The sequence below is a fragment of the Limanda limanda genome, chromosome 17 (assembly GCF_963576545.1).
Source record: "Limanda limanda chromosome 17, fLimLim1.1, whole genome shotgun sequence".
NCBI lineage: Eukaryota > Metazoa > Chordata > Actinopteri > Pleuronectiformes > Pleuronectidae > Limanda > Limanda limanda.
Genome location: NC_083652.1, coordinates 14,931,063 through 14,947,732, shown reverse-complemented (window position 1 = coordinate 14,947,732; position 16,670 = coordinate 14,931,063). Strand labels below are relative to the sequence as shown.

General features: G+C 41.8%; 2 protein-coding genes across 2 annotated transcripts; both read right to left on the bottom strand.

Moving 5' to 3' along the window:
• Positions 1–748: 748 nt before the first annotated feature.
• On the bottom strand, positions 749–2,227 carry si:ch211-157c3.4 (Lipopolysaccharide-induced tumor necrosis factor-alpha factor homolog-like). Its single transcript, XM_061089509.1, has 4 exons — positions 2,182–2,227; positions 1,879–1,962; positions 1,572–1,776; positions 749–866 (listed from the first exon to the last, which is right to left on the bottom strand). The coding sequence occupies exons 1-4, from the start codon at positions 2,225–2,227 to the stop codon at positions 749–751; spliced, it is 453 nt and encodes a 150-aa protein (XP_060945492.1).
• An 8,156-nt stretch (positions 2,228–10,383) lies between these two features.
• slc2a6 (solute carrier family 2 member 6) lies at positions 10,384–16,567 on the bottom strand. The gene is made up of 8 exons (XM_061089493.1): positions 16,404–16,567; positions 15,760–16,031; positions 14,742–14,838; positions 14,542–14,641; positions 14,112–14,305; positions 13,290–13,465; positions 12,911–13,209; positions 10,384–11,834 (listed from the first exon to the last, which is right to left on the bottom strand). Exons 1-8 carry the CDS (start codon positions 16,467–16,469, stop codon positions 11,506–11,508), a joined length of 1,533 nt encoding a protein of 510 aa, XP_060945476.1. The 5' UTR covers positions 16,470–16,567; the 3' UTR covers positions 10,384–11,505.
• Positions 16,568–16,670: the final 103 nt, after the last annotated feature.

Genomic DNA, 16,670 nt, shown 5'->3' with positions numbered 1-16,670 from the left:
ATCTTTAGCTTTAATTCTGCTCTCGATATTGTAACAAAAACACGTGAACAAAGCGTCATCAGGGGGGTAAAGCTTCAAAGAATCGAAACAAAAGGAAAAATTATATATTAGCAGCTGCCCTGAACTTCAGGTTTGCTCAGATTACCCCTCATCCCTTTAGAGTTATACAAGTAAATTAATGGCAGAAGAAAATCTGAATGCAACATAAGTGAGCCACATTTTATTCTTTGGAGTGTTACATTTCTGAAATAAACTTGCAACAGAACGTCAACGCAAATTTATTGTGCAATTACTGCAGGAGGGAAGTTGTGTTGGCTTGTTTTTACGCTGCTGTTTAGTCAGAAGTCGTGACGATAGTTTCAAGTACACAACCGGACCGTGTGAGTCCTGAAGTACACGTGAAGTATTTGATAAAGTCTATGTACAAGCCTTCATTTTACCTGAGGTGGAAAATAGAGAATGTAACATTTTCTACTGAAAATGGGACAAAAAGGTAACGGCTCCCAAGATAATAGTGCATGGGGTGTGTTTGGTTTGCTCACCAGAGGTTTTAAAGTGACAGTGTGATCACTCCGAGTCTGGCTACTAATAATATGGTGTAATGTGAGAGACATTCATTGTAGATTTTGCTCATCCATAGAAATAAGCTGCATCTGAACTGTGACCTTTCGGTTTCATAGAAAAGAGAGAGCACGGACAGACGGAGCAGGATGTTCTTCCTTATTTCTGTGGGACCTTCTGCGACCGGTCACTTGCAGCACTTCTTCTTGTGCACGTGCAGCACCCGGTTGCAGCGCGGGCATGTGTGGTACGCGTCCTTGAAGTTTTTCATGAAGAATGGAATCAGGCAGCAGCACAGGACTAACCTGAAACACACACACACACACACACACAGATGTTAATGTCAGGTCTGAAACAAGGCCTCACACATTTCTAGTGCAACAGACAAAAGTAAAAGAGTGAAGAACGGTATCATCTATAGCATTATCCTCATTTAACCAATGCTGAATCCTTGTCTTTGGTCTGTGTAGATGTAGACAGACTGACAGACGGATAGATAGATGGATCCCGAGGGAAATTGAGGCAAAGCACATTTCACACTGAGGTGGATTCAAGGTTCTGTGCAGGGACGTTAAAAACAGCACAAATAAACGGGAACACGATCAAGAATCACAATAAGTGTTTAAAAGGGCAAAATAAAGGATGTAAAGAGATTTAACGAGGTCAAAGAAATAAAAGAACTTGCAGTTAAAGGCACTTAACCTCAGAAAGTTTTCAACCTGGTTTAAAAAAGCGTTTTTCCCTAAGACCAGTGCCTCGTGCCCAGTGACTGAAACCTGCACTGGGTCCCACCAGTAGAACCAGTCCCCAGTGACCACTGGGCTCTTGCAGGGCTGCAGTGGATTATCATGTCTGCTGCGTGTTTTGAGGAGATTTAAAATCAATCCTGTGGCTTTCTGGCAGCCAGTGTGAGGATTTCAGAAAAGGACTGGTGTGGACTGACGCAGTGTTTTTAGATTGGGTTCAAACTCTTTGAGGTTGGGTCTGTGCTCTGGTCCGGTCCCACTCACCCACAGCAGATGAAGAGTAAACACATCAGCCAGGCGTACGTCCCTGCTTTGTAGGTGACGTTGGTCATGACCTGCTGCTGACAGGAAGTGCAGGTGGTCATGCCGGCGTTCTCTCCCAGTTCAGTGTCGTAGCTCACAAACTTTCTCTTGCCATCCGCGGCTTCGGGGTTGGCGCTGAGGTTTCCTGCTCCGCCGCTCGTGTACACTGAGGAGGAGACGGGAGAGAACAGGGAGTTAGCATCATTCCAGAGGAAACTGGTGGTCCAGGTGTTGGACGTGACACTGTGGCGTGATGCGTAGAGTTTACCTAACGAGCCGGTCGACTGCGAGGCCGGGGGGGTGAAAGGTGAATGCAGATGGTAAACCGTCACTCCATCGTTCTGACCCTCGACTGGACCAGGACAGAGAGACACAGAGGGAGGAGGGACAGACAATGAGACAATCTGATGATGAGAGTGATGAAGATGATGGTTGTGTGTGTGTGTGTGTGTGTGTGTGTGTGTGTGTGTGTGTGTGTGTGTGTGTGTGTGTGTGTGTGTGTGTGTGTGTGTGTGTGTGTGTGTGTGTGTGTGTGTGTGTGTGTGTTTGGGTTTGGGGCGGGGGGGCTCACCTGGTATCAAGTAGGGAGGGGGATCTATCTTTCCTTCTGCACTCATTGTGCTGCAGAGACAGAAACAGAGTGTGAGGACAGACACTTGACATTAGAAGAGACATGTCCAAGATCTTTCTCTGTGACACATATGCTGCTTCCTGCCTTCAGATGGAGCCAGAGTCCGACACAAGGAACTTTAAAGGTCTCACTTATTTACACACATATTCAGCCCAATCCTAAAAATTATAAACTGCATTGTGTGGAGTTTTATTGTCTTTCACACCCTGAGATTGTACTACTTCTACTTTGAGTCTTTTAATTAATGATTACGAGACCTTTAAACCCGTTTTAAATTGCTTTTATCATTTTGTCTTGTAAAGCACTTTGTAATTTTGTTTTTAAAAGTCCCAAATAAAGACAGGTTATTATTATTATTATTATTAATTATTTTATGAACAGCAGCAGTAAGAAATGTTGCTTTGCGTCAGCTGTCACTTCATAGAGCTCCGATTGGACATTAGAAGAGTAAACAGTGAATTATTGTTCGAGAATAAACCGAAGATTCACAGAATATTGTCTTTTCCCCCTGAAGAAGCTGCCACAGCTTGACTCAAGTACAGAAATCCATAAATAAATCACATAAATCACATAAATAAAATGCGCTGTGTCATTCTGTCGACGTCTGTGATGACTTGTTGCTTCCTGCTCCGTCACCTATGTGACATTTCTTCATGTGAATAAAAAGACCAGTGACTGAGCTGAAGAAGAATGTGAGCCATGAGGAAAAGAACTTTCCAAGGAACCACAGTGAATTCTGCAAGTGACAAGAACCTCAGTGAGGGACCTGACATGAGATGAACTCTCTTCCTGTGACAACAATCTGATCAAACACCTGTGTGATGTAAAGTAAAGTAAACTCTGCTGTTCTCTCCTTTTTATTCCCTTTTTCTTTTCATACAAACCAATGAAAACTAACTCACACTGATAATTCATCTACTCAGTCATTAATTTCTTGGAGATGGAAACATCTTCACTATCATATAACATCATTGCAGCATATGCATCTTAGACTCACACAGACATACACACACACACACACACAGTCACACACACACACAGTCACACACACACCCATATGCTGGTGCAGGAATGCCACCGGGCTGCATGCCTCTTCTCCCGGTGTCACAGACCGAAGGTGTGTCGACCAAACTGGTGATGATCTCACACGTCGCACACTGAGCTGCAGCCTCACATCAATAAGTCTGAACTCGGCTGAGCCTGCTCCTCTACAGGAAAACATCCTGACATCGTGTTGTGTGAACGACAAGATTAATTTACAAGCTTGTGACTGAACGTTAATGTGACATCTGTTTCAGTTCTGGTAGATTCTGAGTGAGGGACTCTGTGTAATCGTCTCTCTGATAAACTGGTTGGTCCATTCCACTGTGCTGTAAACAGCTGGTGTGACTTCAACTGGAGAATCTGGGCGTGTTGGGTTTAATCACAGAAACAGCTTAATCTATTGTTTACAAGTGCTTCAAAGTCTGTTGATTCCCTTTTCCCGAGGAGTATAATTGTCTAAAGTGTCCTTTTTCCTTATTTGCAGATTCAATAAGTGAAAATAAACGTTTGTAGAAGCGTTGCATGGTTTAATCATGGTGCTTTCAAGAGCTGTTAAAGGAAGAGGCCTTGATTTAACAGAGGATAAAATCCTAGAAAGAACTGAGGTGAAAAACGAGTCTCTGTGCTGAGGTTCCTGTTATCAGGCAGATGAGGCAGGAACTGGGTGCGGCTTCCGAGACATCCATCGGCCACATTGCACAGATACTTTAAAAGTTGGGGAAAGTTGGAGGCCAAAAATTAAACAAAACGCCCCGAGGGGCAGAGGCCCCTGACCTCAGCCCAGACAGGGTCGGCTCTGCTTCGGGTTCTGAGGCTGAGGAAGTGGATCATTGGGGGAAGGAGTGGATGCGACTGATACTGGCTGAAGCTTTCAGGTGATTTCCAAGTGAGCGCTATGACGTGATGAGGTGAAGTGAAGCAAGAGGATTCTTCATTTAGACACAGGTGTGGCCTCACTGTCACATATGTGCCGGTCAAACCTGCCTCCGACTCTGTGTGTGTGTGTGTGTGTGTGTGTGTGAGAGAGAGAGAGATGCTTTTCACTGTCTTTAATCCTCACCTGACAGAGGAAAGGTAATTTATTCTAGTCATACTCGGGGAGCCATGTCATTATTGCTCTTTTTTCTCATATTATCTTAACAATTATTCTTTCTTTATTTTGACAATTTAATTGTATATATATTTATAATATTATTGTTACTATTATTAATATTAAAATGGGTAAAAATACCCAAGTGATGACTTGAGTCACTGGGACTTTTAACCTGAGCCTCGACTCATTCAGAAAACAAAACGGGAAGTGACTTGACTCAAACAAGTGTTTAGGCAGATTTTAAAAGTTCATTTGCAGTATTATATGGTAAGGTTAAAAATACTACAACGTCATATTTTTCTTACAAAAATCAAAAGATGTACAACTTCTGTTTTGTCCTTGTACTTGTGGTTGTGGGATGATTTAAAAAACGTTTGGCGATAAAATTATGTCTGGTTCATATATGTAGGAGAAGTGCCAAAAGTATTTGTGACAAAAGCATTAGAATGATCTACATTTGGAGCTCAGTTAATTAACAGGTAGTGTTGAGTCACTAACCACTAGTTCTGCAACTTTTTTTCACACCCATCAAAATGTGGAACGCCTCAGGCAGAAGATATAAAAGTCTGACACTGTCACTCTCACCCCACCTTAGTTAAGTTTCACTCAAATTCTGCCGATTGCCAACGAGGACATGATTATATCTTTCAACTCTTCAGACACTAAATAATAGTCTTTCTCTGCTGAGGTCGATCCTGAGGTATTTATTAGATTCTGACTCGGAGGGGAAAGTCTCTTGAACCAAATCACACAGATTTAACTCTTCTATGTGACCTTTTTCTGTAAAAGCTGACATTCTTTTGGGATGATTAATGTAATAACTAAATCCCTTCTATTCACTGATTCTCCCAAGAAACTGTTCAGAGCCGGAAACGTCTGGACTGAGCAAAACATGAACCTTTACATCACAGCAACACCGACACGGACAGGAAAATATTAGAACAAGTCTCTTCATATGAAATGTATTAATTTGTGCTTAAAGTAAAAAATATACACTCTGATATAAACTATACGTTTGTCTGCAGCCAGAATGACTAGAAATCAGACATGAACACGCATATATATATATATATGATATTTAAGTTAAAAGTGGTGAGTCTCTAAACCCAGAGAAAGTCCATCAAAGTAAAAAAGCCAGATCTTTGTATAAAACCTAAAATTCAAACATCACAAATCATTCATCACCAAATGATTATAAAATGGGGAAAATGAGGAAGATTAAAGAACCAAATTGAAGATTCTTCCCCTTTGAAATGTCTGGAGCTACATTTAACTACATCAGAGAGCGAGAGATAAATATTGAACCCATAGGAGACAAATGATTATTCAGCTACAGGCTTTGTTTTGATGTTTTATCTCTAAGTTTTATCGGTAAACATCCTTTTCCCCCACATCATGTAACTTGTTGTTGATTTGCATCTCAGATTATTGTCTTTGTCCAGAATAACTCGCAGCGAATCAGAATAAAAACTTAATTTTTCTGTCATCCAACCTTCTCTTTAGTGCAAGAGAGTTTAAAGTTGAAGTCATCAGTGGAAAATGAAATCCTCTCTCTCCTGATGTATTGATTTGTGATGGTCTTACCTTGGCGATGTGTCGGCGATTAGTTGGCGGCTGTATTCAGAGACGTGTGTGGTTTGCTGCTGATGAATCCAGACTGAAGCTGAGACATGCACCTGTATCACCTGCACCTCTCCCCGGACACACCCACACACCCACAGCCCCGCCCACACGCACAAAGACTGATGGAATGACTCACCCTCTGGTTTTAGGTGTTGCTACCAAACACAGAAGCGGCCTCCTCTGTAACCTGTTCTCTGCTTCTCAGAGATTACTGAGGGAGTGTGTGTCTCTGTGACTTAAGGTGATCATAAGTTGTTTATTTTGTCCTGGAATGTGGCTGCATAGACGATGTAGAGGATCATACATGCTAACACACACACACACACACACTAACACACACACACACACCTTTAACTCAAATCCTCCTCCAAAATATGACAAGAATTCCTCGTCGACCTCCTGGACCGACTCACCTGACGTATCTTTTTCAATGCAATCCAATTAGACTTTATTTGTACGGCTGATCATGCAATGCTAATTTCTATTTTGTGTTCTAACTAATCAGTGCAGGAATTAAAAACTGAACTATAAGGCTACGGCCAAAACCCTGATGGAGTAACAGCTGGAAACAAACTGACTCTGATCAACACAAATTAATAGTTTTACTTTGTTCGTTAAATCTGTGCAAAAAAACTAAAAACAAACAAACAAACAAACAAACAATATAAAAACAAGGTGTAGAAATTGAACAATGGCGTCGCCAACCTTACATCAACGGCCACAAATGAATAAACAAAGATAGATGATAAATAACACCAGAAAGCAAATGGGAGATCAAATGATAATTATCACATTTTAATTATTCATAATAAGTACAATGAGGAAGTAGGCTATAATATATCATTAATCTACCTCAGAATTATGAAAAGGTTTTTCTGTTTATCGAGTTATTGTCATGAAGTTTAAAATCAAAGTCACGATAATGTTTGTGATCAAAAGAAATAATGATCTGACAATAATCGTAACATTCTTTTCCTCTTTTATCTGCAACGTACAATCCGGCCTGTGTTTCTCCTTTGTCATGTTAGTGTCACAATTTAGTTCAGAAGCTGCCGGGGATGTTTCTGTCACTCAGCTGGGAGCAGGCCAGTTCAACCACATTTTTCCGCTGCTGGTCACTGGTTCTCCGAGCACAGCTGGGTGTCGACTGCCTTCTCTCTTGTCGGTGGTGGAGGTCACAGATTTACGGCTTCATCTCAGAATGTCTCGTCATCTTTGACAAACTCATTTATCAAATAGAAACAATTGCTCCTTCACCCACAAACACATCGTTGGAAGGTGAACAGTCGTGAAGGTTTGTTTGAGATTTTGGGGTGTTGCCCCGATGCCAGATGGGTGGGGTAGTGCTGATGATGGTGTGTAAGTGTGTGTGTCTGAATGTGCGGTGAACGGGGTGAGGGATTGTGTGTTTCGATGGGCCTGATGAACAACATTCCAGAGAATAGACCAATCCCTGCAGAGTTTTATATCTTGCAAGACTGAGGAGCTGAGGTGTGTGTGTGTGTGTGTGTGTGTGTGTGTGTGTGTGTGTGTGTGTGTGTGTGTGTGTGTGTGTGTGTGTGTGTGTGTGTGTGTGTGTGTGTGTGTGTGTGTGTGTGTGTGTGTGTGTGTGTGTGTGTGTGTGTGTGTGTGTGTGTGTGTGGTCTTGGTTATAGGCTAATCATGTTGTAGAGAAAAACAAAAATAAAAAAGATTTAATCTCATGGGCACGTATGTAATGTAAATCATGAAACATTAATTTAAACGTGAAGACGTGTTTTAATCTCCAGAACATTGTGTGTGTGTGTGTGTGTGTGTGTGTGTGTGTGTGTGTGTGTGTGTGTGCATATTGTATTATTTTTATATTTATATTATAATTGAAAATGGTAATCAATCAAAATGAGTGTGACACACACAAGCATACAAGCATGTACACATGGACCAGACGTCTTGATGCACATCAGCAGCATTTATCTTTCATCTGCGTGTGTGAGGCGGAAATATCACAATTTACTTAATATAACAGGAATGAATGTGTCCTGTCTACCTGAATTGACATTAAACTATTATTCTCTCAAGTTTTTCTGCAGCCAATGAAGGAATCGATGAAGCCACTGCTTTGAATTGACAAGGTGTGGCTAGAAAGACCAAAATTGTCTCTCTCGCTCTCTCTAACACACACAAACACACACACACACACACACACACGCACATACACACACACACACACACACACACACATAAATTCGGACACACCCAAAGTCTGCAGTGTATTAACTCTACTTCCTCCCATGTCAATCAAACTCAGCGCACAGAGACAGTGGCTGAGCTGTTTTCAGCCTGGGACCCTTCGTATCTCTGAAATACTAGAATATCTGCTGACAGTGCACAAACTAAAACTTTGCAATGCTCCCTGTTGGGAAGGCCTGAGTGAGAGATGAGGGAAATTATTATAATCCACCACAATATACATATATATGATATATATATAGTGTCCTGTTTTTATTCAAGGCAGTTTTACGGTTGTCCAAAGATCAAGGTCATGAACATGTTGCCAACGCCCCGAGAGAATCCATTCAAATCTGTCACAAATGTTGATTCAGACTCACGATTGTTGTGAATGCAGCGTGCTGGGAACTCCCAGAGGAACTGAAACTGCACTTACCAGCAGGGCGGTGACTCTAGTTTTATCAAACATCATCAATAAGAAAGGACAATAAATTAATCCATTGTTATGGCGTCGTGTTCCTTTCCAATCTGCTGTTGTGCTTGTGTTGCAGAAATAATATCACAAACTCAATCCCACTAAACTATTGATTGTGTGAGCTGTCACATCATCACTGCTTCTGTAGTGAGGGCTGGTGCTGGGATGATGGTGGAGTTCTCTATACAGCCGAAAGCTCCGGCTACATTCTCGTGTCTCACGTTTTTTAGTCGGCGTTTAAACAGTGTGCAGGAAACAGAAGATGGCGTCTTGTAGATGTCAGCTGTCTCCACCGGGGAAGGCCCCAAAATAATCCGATTCGAGGAGCAGCTCTCAGGTCAGACCCACAAACCCACAGGATCCCATCGGGTATTACAGGCAACATTCTTTTATCATTAATCATATCCACCTCTTGTAATTAGAATATTTTAAACTTCAATGGGATCCACTGAACATAATTATGATGCTCATCCCAGGTTGAGTCAGACTCAAACCGGTGACACGGTGAGTGCGACGCTGTGGCATGTGACTCGGCCCGCTGTGCCACACAGTCATTTCCTCATTCTCTCATTTAGCCACAGAGCCTCTCTATGGTTGTGTTTATTTGCATTATATACTTTCAGATATATGTATATGATTTTAAATGAATAATCCTGCAACAATTCAGCAGCTCCACTGACAAGATCCTCGGTCGCTCTGTGTACCGACTCTACAAAGGGAATTTGATCTGGGATTGTTTACTGTACAAACATCTATCTTTCTCTCTCTTTATCTCTCTCTCTTTATCTCTCTCTCTCTGTCTCTCTCTCTGTCTCTCTCTCACTCTCTCTCTCGCTCTCTCTCTCTCGCTCTCTCTCTATCATCTATCTATCTATCTATCTATCTATCTATCTATCTATCTATCTATCTATCTATCTATCTATCTATCTATCTATCTATCTATCTATCTATCTATCTATCTATCTATCTATCTATCTATCTATCCATCTATCTATCTATCTATCTATCTATCTATCTATCTATCTATCTATCTATCTATCTATCTATCTATCTTTCTATCTTTCTATCTATCTATCTATCTATCTATCTATCTATCTATCTATCTATCTATCTATCTATCTATCTATCTATCTATCTATCTATCTATCTATCTATCTATCTATCTATCTATCTATCTATCTATCTATCTATCTATCTATCTATCTATTTATCTATCTATCATTCTATTTTTATATAATCATTTCTATGAGTCTGTGTACTTTGGTGAGTTGTGTCATGTTTTGAAAAGCAGCTTTGGACGTTTATGAAAGATTTTCACCATATAGACTTCGTATGGACGGTTGCCTTGGTTTCCTTTGATTTGTGTTCTGTGCTTTGTTATGTGTTAGCACTCAGTTCTTCAGTTCCTCCAGCTTTACTTTCTGTCTTTGTCATGTTTCACCTGTGTTAACTCATCCCTCGTGTATATAGAATCTGTGGTTGTCCGGATCAGTTTTCATATATGAATTGCCCTTTATGTTCATGTGCTGTAAACAAGTCGACCTGTACGTTAAATCCACAATCAACCCCCAATGAGCTCCTCACTTGACATGTGGAGCCTTTGTTAAGGTATACGTTTCACCCAGGGCCATTTTAATTACTGAAAGCAAACAATCTTTTTAGCCAAAGTTTAATAAGTATTTATTTATCAAATATTCCTCGAACAGATTCAAACAGAACTTTGTGAACACAAAAGTCTGTTCTGCTGGTACAGTGTTGCACATTTTCACTTTTAAACCCCTTGTTGAACACAGTGCGTATTAATACTGAATACATTTCACATACTAGTGAGGGGAGAACACATGGTTTACTACTGTAGAAATGATGGCTTGTTGAAAAGAAGAGTATTATTTTTATAAGCAGACTTATTGTGTTTTCACCACAATCTCTCACAACGGAACAGGAAGGGAGACTCAGAGCTGTTTCTGTTGCTATCAGTGGTGGAATGTAACAAAACATAAACTTTCATTTTCATGTTTGTATTTCACTAAAGTAGACTTACTCTCAGGAACCTTTTACTTTTACACTACATATATCAGCAAATACCTATACTTTCTACCCGACTACATATTCACGATGCTGCATTGCGTTAAATGGCTTTTTTGTAGTTTGCAAAGCAATTAATTAGATTTAGACTCTGCTTTATTTGGAAGAAACCAATACAGAAAGTCAAGATATTCAGTGGGCTCAGTGGCTGATATAGTAGACCATCGCATCAGGGAATCGTCTACACTCGACAAGTACTTTTACTTTTTAGGTATATTTAAAGGCAAGTAGTCTGTATTTGTACTTTTACTTGAGTAATATGTGTGAGTACTTCCTCCACCACTGATCCCAACATATTGTTTTGTAGCCACATTAGTTTTATTTCTGTGTTGGCTGCTCTGTACTTTGAGGCACAAGTGTCGCTGCCCTGTTTTCACGCAGTCCACACATTAGTGGTTAAATCAACCCAAAGTGTGTTGGCTGATTAAAAACAACTAGTGTGTATATCTAATATTGTGTTACAGTACTTATGGGAGTGTGAGAAAACACAAATTTGCACATCTAATATTATTGTAAGATGATTATTGTAAAAACAGTGACTGCTTGTAGACCAAGTGTTTAATTCTGCTGAACTCGGCCTCATTGACCTTTGACCGAGAACAGCTGCCTGTGCAGTCCTTATTCCAGAAGTGCTCCTTCTCTCATCGAGTTTCAGACCCTGTGGATTATACACCCTCTATACTTAGACTCTTAATATTGATTTTAATTTTGAAAATACTTCCTGACAGTGTGAGCTTCAGGTGGACTGTATCGTGGATGTACTCCGCCTGATGGTGAACGTGCGGCCTGTCCTGAAGTAGTTCTCGATTTCCTCCAGTGAGCGGCTGCGAGTCTCTGGGATGCACACGGCGTTGAACAGCAGGCAGACGACACACACCACGGTGAAGCCCAGGTAGGGCACGTATAGGCCGTACGCGTCCACCAGGTGTGTGAAGGCGTGTGTGAGCACGAAGGCCGTCAACCAGCTGACGGCGACACAAAGACCTGATGCCACGCCCCTGGCAACCAGCGGCAGCACCTCTGACATCAGCAGCCACGTGATTGGGCCCCATCCCATGGCATATCCTAGGAGACAAAGCAAACAGCCCATGTGAGAGAAGATGATGTCATGGCACAATCGGACATCAAAATAACCTAAATAAAATCAAATAAAATGAGTTGTCTGCTCCTGTAGATTGGATTCTGGACAGGTGGCTTTTGAATGTAAGGGCCACATCACCACAATGTGACGTTGTAATGTTTTCCTAATTGCACAAGGCGTGAGAATGTAATTAAATCCAACACAATCACTGAAAACTCAGTGTTGTATGAGTAAGTGGAGGTGGAACAACGGTTAATCGTGTTCAATGTAACAAAAAGTCCTGAGGAGGCAGCAGGTCTTGAATGGTTGGATGAAGACAAAAGGTAAATTGCAGCAATAAGCACATGACTTGTTACAGGTACACATGCATGACAGGTTTATAATCTCCACCCAACTAACCCAGTGTGTGGAGGGAGGCCAACAATTTCCAGTTGTGATCTGCTACTGGCATGAGAAAAAATGTCTGGTGATCAAAAGTATAATATTTCAAGGATTCTGAAAAAATTAAAGGAAAACTGAGTGGATCAAAGTTAATACTATTAATTATCAGGGATCAAGTGTTTAATGTATCATATCTAATGACAATCAATCAAGTAGCTGTTGAAATATTTCTATCAGGACCTTCCACAGACTGTATACAAAGACGGAAGACTTCCACTTCCTCCAACGATCCAGACATGAAACCAAAATATCCTGTATCTGAACGGCGCCATCTTCTGATTTGGACCCAGAATCTGTGCGGTTGCAATCGGGGGACGGAGCCAACCAATCGCGAGTCGGTCTTGGCTGCCAATCATGAAGTCTCGGCCCATTTCTATAGCATCAAATAACTTTTTTAAACCAAACTTATCAGGTAAATAAACTGTCGAACACACACAAGTGTTCTTAGAACTGCCTACATTTTCAGAAAACCATCTTTGAGAAAAGTACTTTGATGTGTATTTTGTTTGGCCCTTATCCCATCTATTAACATAGAGGAGGCGGGATTTGCAGGCAGCTGTGGCTTTACTTTTCGGGGGGGAAGTCTTCTTGTCCATCTTTACAACAAGCATCCACTCACCAAATATAAACACCATGGTGGCGATGAGAGGAAGGACGCTTGCTGGGCCTTGGTGACCGGCAGCTAAAGTGTGTCCGATGTCACTGGCGAGGCCGTAGTCCGAACTCAAAGTGTGGTTTGGAGGAGAGGGGCCGGGGGGGCAGGGTGTGGTGTGGGAGAACATGGTCAGGGTCAGACTAGCGAGGAACATCAGCATGCTAGACGTGTAAAGCAGGGCTTTGCGTCCCGCCCTGTCCATCAAACAGGCTGCCACGGCAACAGAGAAGAGGCGGACGACGCCCACAATGGCAGCATCATACCTGACAAACAGAAAATGATTGACGAGGTTAATACTGGATAGAGCAGAAATAAGTACGGATGAATAGGATGTATTTCCTACTTGGGCTCCAGGGACACATTGCTCTTGGCGAAGATGGGCTGCAGGTAGACCAGAATGGGCGTGATGCCCGTCATCTGCTGCAGGAAACGCATCACCACCGAGATGAGGATTGGCTTGTAGAAGACGGGCGTGCCAAGCTGGGACCATGTGACCTTGCTCTGCATGCTGATGCTGTGCTGCGTTGGCAGAAAAATAAAGCATAGAAGTTGCATTTTATATTTACTTGAAACCTCCTCTGACGTGTTCACCCCTGAAGTTAATGTGTGAGCACTGGATCACGTGATTTACTTACTTTACTTACCTCTGTGCAATCCTATCTAATAGATCTCTCTAACTGAAAAGGTTGACTTTACTGTCTCAACTGTCAGACTGACATGTAGTAGTAGAAGCACACAAACATTTTACTGAAGGTAACGTACGACATGAACTTCTCTACCCGATTCAAAGTAAGAACTTGCTTTTAAATATACTAAGTATTAAAAAAGCACTAGCTATGTATTCCCTGATGCTGGCCTACTACATCATTAAAGGCTCAGTGTGTAGAATTTTGTTACATCTAGTGGTGAAGTTGCATGTTATATTAACGCTTCATCCTGCTGTAAGAGGCAGGGTTTATTATTACCTGCCTCCTCTGATTGGACCAACGGACCCATCCCCCTCTCATTTATAGGAAGGAGTAGAAAGTACAGATATTTGCTTATTTATAGTCAAGTAAAAGTGAAAATTAAATTTAATAAAACCCTAACCCTAATGAAGTAAACCCACTTGAAAAGTGTACTTCAGTAGATTAACAAAGGATCTGTACATATACCGGTGTCTTACCTGAATGGCTCTGAGCTCGATGTGCGTGTCGTAGCGACTTCCCCTCAGCCACAGGAGCACTTTCTTGGCCTTCTCCTCTTGGCCCATGGAGAGCAGCCTCCTGGGTGAGGAGGGCATGAACACCAGCATCACCACCATCAGCACAGGCGGCAGCTCCCCCGCTATAGCTAGCCACCGCCACGGTACCACCAGACCTGCACATCAGGAGGTTATTTGTAAAAGTTGTCAAAAACATCAGAGCATATGTCACTACTCCACCATCAACAGGCAAAATAAGAGGAAAGCAGGACAGAGTTCATTAAATGTGTTTCTATTCAGGTCTGACACTTGGAAGCAGTGAACCTGTGTCTGATCTGAGCAGCAGCATGTACAAACGGTGAATGCTACTTTCAGTAAATGTGTTTCTGCAGCAGCGTTGGTGTTTTCTTACTCAGAGCGTAGAGGGACAGGGTACCGAACACAGCGGTGATCTGAGGGCAGGAGCCCAGAGCTCCTCTCACTCCTCGATGGGAGATCTCCGAGATGTAAACCTGTGGCGGACACACAGAAGAGGCACATGCACAATAACCTCAGCACACGTGGGACAAATTCTAAAGTTATAAACGTCTTTTTTTTTTTAAATGACCTTACAGGAATGGAGGCTGCAGTCATCCCACCTGCGACTCCAGTCAAGAAACGACCCACATGGAGCATCCATGTATTCACTGCCCCCCCCATCAGAAGGTATCTGAGACAAACACAGAGATGTGAGTTCAAACTCAGATACACATGCAGCCTTATCTACAGGGAAATAAAATGTGATCTGCACTTTACCTTTCATGAACAAGAACGGAAACTCAACAAATATCTCAATAAATTATAAAGTTTATAGAACACACACTTGTTATTATACAACCAATAATAATAACATGTCATTAAATATAATATAATAGACCTTTTAAATATTGATTTATACCAGTAATTCAACATCTGTTTGTCCCCAGTTTAGAGCATCATCTCAGTTATAAAAAACTCAACATTGTCTTATACACTGTGATCATATAGTGATATTAATAAAATAAATGTACAAGGAAACAAAATGAAGGACTTTCTACAGCATCAATTACTATAACATCAATATCTACGGTTTTATATCAAAACTAGAACAGGTTCCTATACGTTAAAGGGGTTAACCGAATGCTCTCTGCTGCCATCCTCAGGAATTATACAGCAACAGCAGGCAAGCTGGCCTTCTCCAGTAAATAAATGAAAATAATGACATAACATACATTTTTGACTGCACATACGAACCTGCGACTCATCCCACACTTCACTCTGATATAACAGGCTGGTTTTAACCCCAATCCCTAACCCTGTCTGTGATGTGATGATACATCATTTACTTTAGAGACTATCACTGTTAGATGTGATTGTAATAAAACCCAGGATGTGTAAGTGTGACGGGTTATTCCCAGAATAGCCTTAATGTGACTAGGCTGTTTAGTCATTAAAAAGTAATTTGTAGGTTTAGAGTAGGCACAACTACACAATACAGTAAAAACCAACTGTGGTTTCCCTCTGAAATGCAATGCAGTAAAATGATAAAGAAACCCGAATCTGTCCACTGAAGTACAGGACTTGCAGGATCATGACCTTTCCTGAGACTCACCCAATAGTCGATGGCACTGCAGACATCATGATGCTCAGCTTCCGTCCTATCATGTCGTTGAGCAGCATGGCCCCCAGCCCGCCGGCCGCTGCGCCCAGTGTGTAGATGGAGCCGAACCAGGCGGCCTGCTCCGTGCCCATCCGGAGTCCAGGGTCGGCATCAGGACTCGTGAGCTCCGGCAGGACCGGGGACGAGAAGACCATCGAGTAGCCGAAGCTGAAGTTCCCCAGGACTGCAGAGAAAACTGCCAGGAACAGCTTGGAGTTATGGATCTGGGATGAAGGGATATGGATGAATTAGACATTTAAAGAAATCTGCATGAGTATTGGGAATAGGAGAAAAACTTAACTATATAATGAGAGCTTATACTAATGCAATTTACTTGAAGAAGAAGAGAACCTCCCACATGGGTGAAGAACTTTAGAACTGTCATTATTTAGTGCAAATGCTTTGCCTGATACAGAAAATGAATCTTGATTAAAAGTTGTAATCTTTGTGACACTAAAACTGCCCTAACACAACAGACCAGCCTTTAACTCTGTGAGACCGACCCTGTGTTGTGCTTCTAACACAAAACCACAAACAATCAAACACTGAATCAACAAGCTGAGACTTTTAACACAAACTACAGAAAGTTGTCCCACCTTGGATTCAGACGCTGTGAGTCTTCTCTTCAGCAGAGGAGTCTCTTCTGTCGTGTCTGCTGACATGGTGACAGCAGCCTTTATCAAACAAGTCTGATCTTTTCTTTTGTTTCTCTCAATAAAAATATTTCTAAAATAAACAAAAGTGCATCCAGGTGGATAACCAGATGAAAGGATCTCCAAGTATGTCCTGTCCACGGGAAGCAAGCTCGGAAGAAAAGTGCAAAGCAAAGTGATGAACCTTCTGTGGACAAAGTGCAGCTCAGG

Bases quoted from the DNA above. Each gene is read 5' to 3' on its own strand.
- si:ch211-157c3.4 (XM_061089509.1), bottom strand. From the start codon at position 2,227: ATGAGTGCAGAAGGAAAGATAGATCCCCCTCCCTACTTGATACCAG. The intron at 1,963-2,181 runs GTGAGCCCCCCC...GTCCTGGTCCAG, and splicing joins CCCTCCCTACTTGATACCAG to TCGAGGGTCAGAACGATGGA. The intron at 867-1,571 runs GTGAGTGGGACC...TGTGTGTTTCAG, and splicing joins TTACTCTTCATCTGCTGTGG to GTTAGTCCTGTGCTGCTGCC.
- slc2a6 (XM_061089493.1), bottom strand. From the start codon at position 16,469: ATGTCAGCAGACACGACAGAAGAGACTCCTCTGCTGAAGAGAAGACTC. The intron at 14,839-15,759 runs GTGAGTCTCAGG...TGTTTGTCTCAG, and splicing joins GCAGTGCCATCGACTATTGG to ATACCTTCTGATGGGGGGGG. The intron at 13,210-13,289 runs GTAGGAAATACA...TCTGTTTGTCAG, and splicing joins AATGTGTCCCTGGAGCCCAA to GTATGATGCTGCCATTGTGG.